This window comes from Oncorhynchus kisutch, linkage group LG10, assembly GCF_002021735.2.
Source record: "Oncorhynchus kisutch isolate 150728-3 linkage group LG10, Okis_V2, whole genome shotgun sequence".
Taxonomy (NCBI): Eukaryota; Metazoa; Chordata; class Actinopteri; order Salmoniformes; family Salmonidae; genus Oncorhynchus; species Oncorhynchus kisutch.
In genome coordinates this window covers 42,147,821-42,158,529 of record NC_034183.2, presented here as the reverse complement: position 1 = coordinate 42,158,529, position 10,709 = coordinate 42,147,821, and the positions used below count along the sequence as shown (strand labels likewise).

At 41.9% G+C, this 10,709-nt stretch overlaps 1 protein-coding gene across 2 annotated transcripts; it reads left to right on the top strand.

The window, feature by feature from the left end:
- Window positions 1-373: 373 nt before the first annotated feature.
- On the top strand, window positions 374-10,144 carry LOC109897539 (paired mesoderm homeobox protein 1). 2 transcript variants are annotated; one of them, XM_031833713.1, is made up of 5 exons: window positions 564-1,378; window positions 4,893-5,068; window positions 6,307-6,488; window positions 8,705-8,766; window positions 9,058-10,144. In XM_031833713.1, the coding sequence occupies exons 1-5, from the start codon at window positions 1,132-1,134 to the stop codon at window positions 9,111-9,113; spliced, it is 723 nt and encodes a 240-aa protein (XP_031689573.1). In that variant the 5' UTR covers window positions 564-1,131; the 3' UTR covers window positions 9,114-10,144. The 2 variants fall into 2 exon arrangements, with proteins under 2 accessions (XP_020347634.1, XP_031689573.1); XM_020492045.2 differs by lacking the exon at window positions 8,705-8,766 and having other exon boundaries at window positions 374-1,378.
- Window positions 10,145-10,709: the final 565 nt, after the last annotated feature.

Genomic DNA, 10,709 nt, shown 5'->3' with positions numbered 1-10,709 from the left:
AGTAATAGTGATTTGATCTGTGGCCGAGTACCCCGACAGTTAATATCTCTTTACTGGCTCTATCATCGCACTGGGGGATAATTACGCCTCCCCTACAGAGCTCGCGGAGCTCTTCGTGCTGCTGGTTCCAATTAAGGGTTTGGTTAAGGTTGCCAAAGGTTCGTTAAAAGCCTTAATCAGTGGGTTCTGGGTGGTGGATATGTTGTTGGTGTGGTGTGTGCTGCTGAAGTGGAGGGCAGAGCTTTAGGAGGACGGGAGAATAGAGAGGGGGTCTGTGAAACGTCAGAAACTGCACAAAGGCATCGCCAAGTAATTACGGATTCCTATTAGGGTCCATATACCCTCCCAGGGGTCTCAGCGTTTCATTTACTCCCCGGCTGGTACAGGCAGCATCCGCAGCGTGCCAGCGTGAGGCTCGTTTGAAGTTGCAGGGCGAGAGAGAAGCAGCGAGAAAGAGAGACAGAGAGAGAGAGAGAGAGAAAGAGAGAGAGAGAGAGAGAGAGAGAGAGAGAGAGAGAGAGAGAGAGAGAGAGAGAGAGAGAGAGAGAGAGAGAGAGAGAGAGAAAGAGAAAGAGAGAGAGGGGGGAGCAAGAGAGAGAGAGAATGTCGACTGATTCTCACTGAGAAAAAGCAATAGCTCCAAGAAAGGCGGCGGCGTCCAGCCTCTCAGTGCCATAGCTGAGCCGAGCCAGCTTTACGCACACACGAGCGCATCTGTTCGCCATCAGCACTTTCTACTAAACTCAGTCAGTTGCGACCGTGAGTCAACAGGAGTGGGAAGTGGGACAGGGCTTTTTAAGAGTACTTCTTGAAAACCCAGCTGCAGGATGCTGTGATTTTATATGGTGACCTATATTTGTTGTTTATGCGCGTGTATGGATGGGCCAGATGCATAGAGATTTGTGATCCCGGGAAACAAACGAGGAGAAAAGCTTTTCTCCTCTGTCTGTAGAAGTTTGGTTTACCACTACTGTTCCGTCTGGATGTGAGCCGCAACTTTGCTTTGCTTGGAAAACGTAGGCTTCTCTGCTGGTTTGGAAGCGCTGTTCCTGTTCGTGAGTTCTGGGATCAATTTGGCTCGCTTATTATTATTGCTCAATTTTTTTTCTTCTACTGCATCCTATTTGCGTCATGACTTCTAGCTATGCACATGGAATGGACAGGCAAGCAACGATATCAAATCGTTTGGAGAGCTCGATTACATCCAATCTGGAAAACCTTCAAGCCAAAAAGAACTTCTCCGTGAGCCACCTGTTGGACCTGGAGGAGGCCGGAGAAAGGGTTGGGACCCAGGCGGACGAGAGTGTCGGTGAGGCGGGGAGGAATATGCTGGAGTCCCCTGGGCTGACCAGTGGGAGCGACACCACTCAGCAGGAGAGTAAGTGCAAAGTGCACTCCATGTGCAGCCTATACACTCGGGACTGAGGTTGTCATCAACACCTTAACGCAGAAATAGATTTTGTAGGCTACATTAGCAAATGCAGGCTACAATCTTGAAAAATGGGTTGCAAAAGGGATCTTAGGCTGTTCCCATAGGATAACCATTTTCAGTTCCAGGTAGAACTGTTTAGGTTCCATGCAGAACCCACTGGGAAAAGGGTTCCAAATGAATCCCAATTAGGTTCTTCCTGGAACCAAAAGGGTTCTACCTGGAACCAAAAATTGTTCTTCAAAAGTTTATCCTGTGGGAATAACCGAAGACTCCTTTTATGCTCTCGATACCCATTTTGAGAGGGTTTTAATCCGCAAAATAATCCGCATTTTTTGATGGTTGAACCCATTTTGGTGTGCGCCATCTGTAATTTAAGCGGGACTCTTTGGAGCCGCGAATTGTATGACCATTACACAGGCTACTGGAAGCTACTTTAATTTATTTTCATTAAGTCTTGTCCAGGCTTGTCCAGCCTACCGCGCGCATGGAAGCAATCCTTCGTGGCTCATGGTAATATATCATTTCTGACAGCTACACTAAAAATGGCCATTCATTTTACCATTAACACTTTGATGTCAACGAAGTATGGCAAATGTTGGTGGATATGGTCAGTAAAATAAGTCAAGCTTTACAATAATAAATCAAACCACTACTATTGAGCCGTGCACAACTGCCTAGATTACTTCAAATGGGTCAGGATAGCCTGACCTATGGTTTGTCTATGACTCTTTTAAAAAGGCGATTGATGAGACTGAAGTAAACTTGAATTACACCCCAGTAAAAGCAAAATAACACCGTGGTGCTTTTTCCCACTCCGCCATGCCGTTGAGAGAGTAAATAAACCAGTCAGGTCCCGGGTGATACGCCCTCATATCCAGTCATTTGGAGAGGTTGACAGAAACGTTAGTGTTTAATGACTGTTATTGTTATGATATGGGTAAATCAGACCTCGAGGAGAGGTGTGTGAGACATGCGTAAGGGAAGGCGCTTAGGTGATGTCGTTAATTCAAAGCTATTTCGCTTGTCAAACAACTTCAGCATATTTATACCTAATCATTTTGTCATAATTATCTGATCTGTCTGCTAGACATGGCTCTGTACCGGATCAATTAACAAAACCTTAGTTGATCTGCTTGTCAAGAATAAAGATGTTCCTTAATGAATCACGTTGGATGTTTGTGTAATGTTTGGAATTCTTAAACACATTCATCGAAAACAAACAATACCCGTGTTGTGATATTAGGAGGTGCACATAGCTTGGATAATTACCATCAAGCCAAGCCAATAAATAAATCATTGTAGTGAATTCTCTCACTTTGACAATATATTACCAGCATTTTCACAAGAGATTTAACCGATTCCCAAAACGAGTTTTGCATGGGGGGTCACCTCGCAGTAGGCTCGAGACTATTATAATTTGGTTTAGGCTTAAATGCACATGATTTATAACCATCCGCTTTAATGCAATGGTTTTCACCCCATTTACCACCTAAAAGCTTTGTTGAAAGTGTGCTAGGTCAGCCTCCAGTGAAGCATCTCACAATTTTTCAGTAAGAAAACAATAACTGCACTTTTGGCCGAATGTGTTTTACGATGATTATGTCGTAAGCCTTCCCATACAAAAAACATGTTTTAAATTCATTCCTGTACCAGGGACAAACATTTTCCTAGTGCAGAATTAGCCTAGTGATTTTCATTTAGGCTTCATGTTTTAAGTTAATTTCGAAATGACACATTAGCCTTTTTGGCAAGGAAAAAAAGCCGCAAAATTGTATCCAAAAACAAATATTATGATTATAATATTATGGCAGGTGTTGTACTGGGAAAATAGTGTATATTACATTTTCCCATGCTAAATGTATTAATATTTATTTTTGAAGGCCATTTTCCAAGCCCATTACAATAGTGTACATATAAGTCATATTAATTACGCAATAATAACACAACTAGCATTTAAGTCCTGTAATGTGGTCTGCTGCGATCCCCTTTTGACTTGGCAGTTTTTCTTCTTCCATTATTAGTTTACAACGAAATACAATATTTAAATGAGCGCATTGCAGCTTTACAGCGTTCAACATTTGGTTACAGATGATTCATATCCTATGGTTAAGACACGCGAATTAGCACTGGAATTGTGTTCTCAATGTGGATAGACAGTGCGCATTCTGTTTTGCTATTATTAGTCTGTCCGGTTATATTCTTGATATTTGTATATTCCTGATATTAAACACATGTATATGAAATGTGGACGTGGATAAGATACGGATTTAGTATTTTATTTTAGGACTGCGCTATGGGTTCGCATGCATTCTTGTTATGCACATCATAACCAAACTTAAGATAAGATAATGTGATTGGTAAAATAGTCCAAACTATACTCTATTCTGTTTCACACAATGGCACACACAATGCATGTGTAAAAGTGCAAATGTGTCAGCGTTGTTGCTTTGCAACAAAATCATTATTGCTATGAGATTAGGCCTTCAATGATACACTCAGAAAGGCTTAATCATATCACATTCACCATGGGCTTCCTCTACAATGGATGGGCAAAAATCACCTCCATGTATTGTGGGAACAGTACATTTTTTTTTGTCCTTCAGTATGCAATTGCAACTATCCCGCAGAATGGATGTGTAGGGTTATTTTTTATTAACACATGACTGTAGCAACAGTAGAAATGTCTGTAATGCTTAGCACAATAAGATCATAGAAGAAGTCAGGTCATACATCCTCTGAGAAGAGAAATAAAGCAGATATAGTTTCTGATCTACAAGAAAATCCTTTTCGCTCCTTCTCTCATCACACTACATGATGACAACAACCTGAGCGTGTTGCCACGAGAGTTGTAGAAAATACTACACAGTGGACACACTTGATGACAATATGGTGATCTTGACCAGAAATGTGTTTATCTGTACCGTAAGCCTGTGTGTGCCTGTATTCCGTATATTATACACAGTATATCTCTTTCCTAGTAGAGATTGAGTTAGAGACGTTTATTAAAGTGTCCCTCAACAATGACGCAATCATTTACAATACAAAATACAGAAAAAAACCACACATTGTGGACCACTCAAATAGAGTTTTCACTCAAATAGAGTTTTCACTCAAATAGAGTTTTCACTCAAATAGAGTTTTCACTCAATTAGAGTTTTCACTCAAATAGAGTTTTCACTCAAATAGAGTTTTCACTCAAATAGAGTTTTCACACACGAAAAACAATCATAGTCAAAACATGGTAGTGTGCTTGTCTATGTGAACATGTATGTGTATAAATTCAATAATCAAATGTGGGATATACAAATACATATTCGGAGCAGGCAGCAAACAGTGAGCGGACATTTACTTTCGTGTCTCTAGTTAGGTTATAGCTAACCCCGTGCCAGCGCAATGGCGGATGTCTACAGTTCTTCTCCTATTTCCTGCGTCTGACAATGTTGTTGTTGTTGTGTTGTAGATGAGCAGCTGAATGCGGAGGAGAAGAAAAAGAGGAAACAGAGAAGGAACAGAACTACATTCAACAGCAGCCAGTTGCAGGCTCTGGAGAGGGTGTTTGAGAGGACACACTACCCCGATGCCTTCGTCAGAGAGGACCTGGCACGCAGGGTCAACCTCACAGAGGCACGGGTGCAGGTAGGACCATAGTAAGCGATTTTGTATGCGCGCATGCATTTTTTGTCCCATCGGGGAAAGAACCCACAGTTCTGGTGTTGCAAGTACCATTCTCCACCAACTGAGCCACAGAGGACCCCCCCCCCTCTCGTCATAAGAAAGACTCCTCAGCAAAATCCTAATAGGTGATCCCCAGGCACTTAGACTCTCATTATGGAAACTAATAGGACCAATTGAACCTTGTAGCCTATTTACGTAACTCGGACAAGATAGTGTACAATATCTACACATTCTTCAATCATCTCGGGTAGATCTTGATGGTACAGTTGTGTATGTGTGTGTGTGTTTGTGTGTGTCTGTGTGTGCGAGAGAGAGAGAGAGAGAGAGAGAGAAATAGAGAGAGAGAGAGAGAGAGAGAGAGAGAGAGAGAGAGAAGGAGAGAGAGAAGGAGAGAGAGAGTGCAAACACATCTGCGATTAATGCGTACCAGAGTGAGATGCAGAAATCCTTTGATAAAAGAGACTTTGGGCTCATTCCTGAAGTAGTGCGTAAGTGGACACTGTGCCTCCAAGAGCCTCAGCGCTCCCAAAGCGTTAAATAATGGATTTGATTTCAGTGTGGAACGCCATTATTAGTAATCCCAGTCAGGCCCCTTGATCTACTAATAAAGGAGACTTGTGGCAGTGTGTGTATGTGTCCGTGTGTGTGTGTGTGTGTGTGTGTGTGTGTGTGTGTGTGTGTGTGTGTGTGTGTGTGTGTGTGTGTGTGTGCGCGCCGTGAAGAACAAAACGTGTGAGTGTGTGTGGTTGAGTGTCACAGGCTCGAAGCACAGTGAGGAAGTTTGGTTGTTGAAAGGACAGTGTTTGGTTATCATGCTGAGCGATACGGCTGTATTATGTTACAGTATCTATAGATATGAACAAAGGTTTGAAGAATTGCCTGTTCGAACATGCATGTAAACCTATTTTACACATTGTAAAAATGTAAAACATGGATGTCATGGAGAAGTAGTTAATATCATTACATTTAGGAGCTAGATATGATATAAGTTCTAAAATACTGTATAAAGATATGAGTGCTAATTTACATAGATGTATATTGTAAAGGATTTATAAAAGGTATTAAAATATGTTTATTTACTGTAATTTATATATATATCATTATTGTCATTATCAATTGGACTGCTTTCATTCGAGGGTCCAATGTATGTTAATTCCTTGAATGAGAATGTTCTCTCACATTCTGCTGTTTTTCTCCAGGTGTGGTTTCAGAATAGAAGGGCCAAGTTCCGTCGGAATGAGCGCGCCATGTTGGCCAGCAAGAACGCCTCGCTCCTCAAGTCCTACTCCGGGGACGTCACGGCCATAGAGCAGCCCATCGTACCCCGCCCTGCCCCCCGCCCAAACGATTACCTGTCATGGGGTAGTGCCTCTCCTTACAGGTAGAACCTCTCGCCCCTGTCCTGACTCCCCTGCGTCCTCAGGCTCCCTCTCTCACTCTACCCACCCATTCCTCTAGCAATAATCACATCTAACCTTACCACCCCTTCCTGAACACCACCCTTACCTCACACCCCAAACCCTCCATAACACCCCACCATCCATAACCTCCGACCCTCTTTCCCCTCACTAACACCCCACCACCCCAAACTCCAGCCCCATCTCCCTTCCATAATACCCCACTGCTGTCTGTTGTTGTTTCATTTTCCTCCCTTTACATCTCACCTCCCCCACCTTCTACACTCACCTGTACATACTCCTCCTATTTACACTAACCCCTATAGATCCCTCTTTTGGTCCTCTTGCCACCTGGATCTAAGGAAACTGTCACTTTATTCAACCTTGGCTTTGATAAACAATAGTCAGGTTTAGTTTATAGTGTGTTTAGTTTTGGGGATTTGTGCTATAAGTAATGTTAGAAAAGCATGACCTTGTTTATCAAAGCTTCAGTGATAAAATTCAGTCAGACCCCCCCCCCCCCCCCCCCCCCCCCCTCTCTCTCTCTCTCTCTCATTTTATTTTCTCCAGCTCTACACTCTCTCCAAGGACTTTCCATATACACTACCATTCTAAAGTTCGGGGTCACTTAAAAATGTCCTTGTTTTTTAAAGAAAAGCTAATTTTTTTGTCCATTAAAATAACATCAAATTGATCAGAAATACAGTGTAGACATTATTAATGTTGTAAATGAGTATTGAGAGTTCCTCTGTCCAGTGTCTGTGTTCTTTTGCCCATCTTAATATTTTCCTTTTATTGGCCAGTCTGAGATATGGCTTTTTCTTTGCAACTCTGCCTAGAAGGTCAGCATCCCGGGGTCGCCTCTTCACTGTTGACGTTGAGACTGGTGTTTTGCGGGTACTATTTAATGAAGCTGCCAGTTGAGGACTTGTGAGGCATCTGTTTCTTAAACTAGATACTCTAATATACTTTTCCTCTTGCTCAGTTGTGCACCGGGGGCCTTCCACTCCTCTTTCTATTCTGGTTAGGGCCAGTTTGCGCTGTTCTGTGAAGGGAGTAGTACACAGCTTTGTACCAGATCTTCAGTTTCTTGGCAATTTCTGGCATGGAAGAGCCTTCATTTCTCAGAACAAGAATAGGCTGACGAGTGTCAGAAGAAAGGTCTCTGTTTCTGGTCATTTTGAGCCTGTAATCAAACCCACAAATGTCGATGCTCCAGATACTAAACTAGTCTAAACAAGGCCAGTTATTTTTGCTTCTTTAATAAGAACAACATTTCAGCTGTGCTAAAATAATTGCAAAAGGGTTTTCTACTGATCAATTAGCTTTTAAAATTATAAACTTGGATTAGCTAACACAACGTGCCATTGGAACACAGGAGTGATGGTTGCTGATAATGGGCCTCTGTACGCCTATGTAGATATTCCATAAAACAAATCTACCGTTTCCAGCTACAATAGTCATTTACAACATTAACAATGTCTACACTGTATTTCTGATCAATTTGATGTTATTTTAATGGACAAAAAAATGGCTTTTCTTTAAAAATAACAAGGACATTTTTAAGTGACCCCAAACTTGTAATATTAGTGTACTTTAATGATACCCTGTCCATGGCAGTTGCAATCGGAGACCTATATTTCCAAACCATTATGCATGAATGTTTTGTATAATATATGGTGACATTGCACAATATAGATCTAGTCCTATTCCTAGATCTATAAAGTATCTGTAAAAAGGTCAGTCTCTCTCTCTCTTTCTTTTTCTTCCTTCTCTCAATTCTTCTTAACAGAAGGGATGGGGCGAGATCCAATGACCCTCATGAGGAGGTGATAATCTGAAAACAAACTGTATTAAATCCACTGTTGACCCTTGCGACCTTCTCTGCAATACAAAACCAAGTAATGAACATTAGAGCAACAGCAGGCTCCACTGGGCAGGATTTTTTGTGACTCTGGTTACATTGGTTGTGATTTACAGTAATCCCCCCCTTATGAAACTCAGTATAAAAGGTTTGACCTGGTTGCTACAGCCAAAAGCTCCATTCTCCAATTGGACCTCAGTGGGGAACACTTTTCTGGCCTGGCTGTATGCACTAGTGGATAGTCACATGACCAGAAGTAATACCAGTGAATACTATCACACTAATGTGGTCGTGCTAACACATACATTTAAACACCATTTATATATTCTTATTAAGCTGGTACCCAATGCCGGAGGGAGGGCCAATGCGAGTACCACAGAAAATGCTGCCCTCAGAAAGCAAGTACTCTTTCACTTTACTACATGTGGTTCCTTTCTTTTTTTGTTCTTTTTTTTGGCTTGTAGTCTTGATATTAAAAAAACAAAACATTGCCATCATTAAAAACACTACCAAAATCTTGACTTTCACAGCCATGAACAATTCAACACATTTAATGTTTTTCCTCATTATGAGTTTTGCGATGTTAATATCGATGCTATTCTAGTTGAACTCACACTGCTATGTTGGCTCGATCGCCGCTGGTTACAGTTCTATCTGACCGTTTCCCTCTGTTCCGTTCTCTCCTCCAGTACCATGGCAACCTACCCCCCCACATGTTCCAACCCCAATACATCCCAGGGAATGAACATGGCTAACAGCATCGCCAACCTGCGGCTCAAAGCCAAGGAGTACAGCTTGAACCAGGTGCCCACGGTTAACTGAGGAGAGAGGGGGGAGAGAGTGCTTCACGGTGGGGCTGGGGGCAGGAGCAGGGACTCTCTCTCTCTCACGTCTGTCCCACACAGAAAGACAGTCAGACCCCAGCCTGACCCCCACAGGGATGATCAAGATCTGACCACCCTCCATGGAATTTTAGCTTGAAGTCTCCTCTCGCTCCAGAGCGTCGTCGCTATAGTGATGGACGTGCTTCCTATACTGTCCTCATACCTGAAGCATCAGATGAGAAAGCAAGTGACGCGGGGGAAATCTGAGAGGCTGTTTCTGTGAGCTGCCTCTCTCCTGTCCTGAGCATCGCTGAAATGTCGCTGTCTGTACCTTCCAATGATACCAAAGACATCGAGACTGAGACTGGATGCTTCAGTAGTTTTTATTATTTCTTTCAATTTGGTGTTGACTGAATGAAAGGCTCATTTCCAAAGATATCAATGGAGAGGTGTTCTCTCAGACTCTGACAAAATAAATCTGATTGTCAGACTGTCAGTGTCCGTCTATAGTTTGACTCACGTTCAAGACCACAGTGCCTTGCTGGGGCTGAGGAGGAGACACCAGTATGGGCTACTTTTCAAATGGAATGTCTTTTTATAATAGAGCTGATCAATAGGATTATAACACCAGGGATGGGATGAGCAACGTTCCGCTCAACAACAACAAACAACAACAAGGACTTATCCATGCAAATTGGGTGGTCGCAAACATTTATACATTTAAAGAATTTTAGTTTTCACATACTTGTATCTTTCTATTTTATGCCACTGACAAGCAAACTTTTTTTTTACCGACGCATTCCGATTCATGTAATGGTACACCAATACCGGAAAGGCTAATGTAACCTATTTCTGAATCCAAGACTGTAGTTTCTCTTAATCTTGGTATGATATCCTTTATTTGTAACAGATAATCATGTATATGAATAAAATACACTTCAAGCAAAGGAAAGCCACTGTGTCAGACTCACAGGGTTGAAGACTATCTGAGAGTTGCACCATCCAGCCGTGATATCCACATGAAGTACTTAAACGGATATGATCGCTTTTAGAATAATTTCATGTTATTTTCAGAATGCAGTGTTTTTTGAGCCCCTGGGTGAACAAAGTGAATCATGTCAACTTTTTACTTTGGTTAGTTTTATCTTTCTATGACTTAAGGGAGGACTTATCCATAGAGGACTTATCCAAATAGGACTTATCCATAGAGAACCGTCATACTTTAAAATAACCGTTACAGCAAGTCTAATTTCCATTTGACCACTGCAACAGAGACCATTTCGAACACTGGCTTTGTTTAACAAATATATATAAGAAGTAGTACCTTTGAAGTAGTGGCTGTTTGGAGAGGAAATGGGTTTTTGGAAGTTGTGCAAGTCCCCTTAAAAGTGTTTTATAACCCGGAGACAGACTTCTGCTTCAGAATAATTCTACTCTTCAAACCTCAAGCTGTTCCCGATGTGCTGATTACTACAAAATGAAATATTCCATCTTTAAAAAGCGGATATTTATGAGGA

What these genes read in the sequence shown, in the direction of transcription:
- LOC109897539 (XM_020492045.2), top strand. Translation starts at nt 1,132, where the DNA reads ATGACTTCTAGCTATGCACATGGAATGGACAGGCAAGCAACGATATCA. An exon ending in CGACACCACTCAGCAGGAGA is followed by an intron (nt 1,379 to 4,892) that starts GTAAGTGCAAAG and finishes GTTGTGTTGTAG; the next exon opens with ATGAGCAGCTGAATGCGGAG. An exon ending in TCACAGAGGCACGGGTGCAG is followed by an intron (nt 5,069 to 6,306) that starts GTAGGACCATAG and finishes GTTTTTCTCCAG; the next exon opens with GTGTGGTTTCAGAATAGAAG.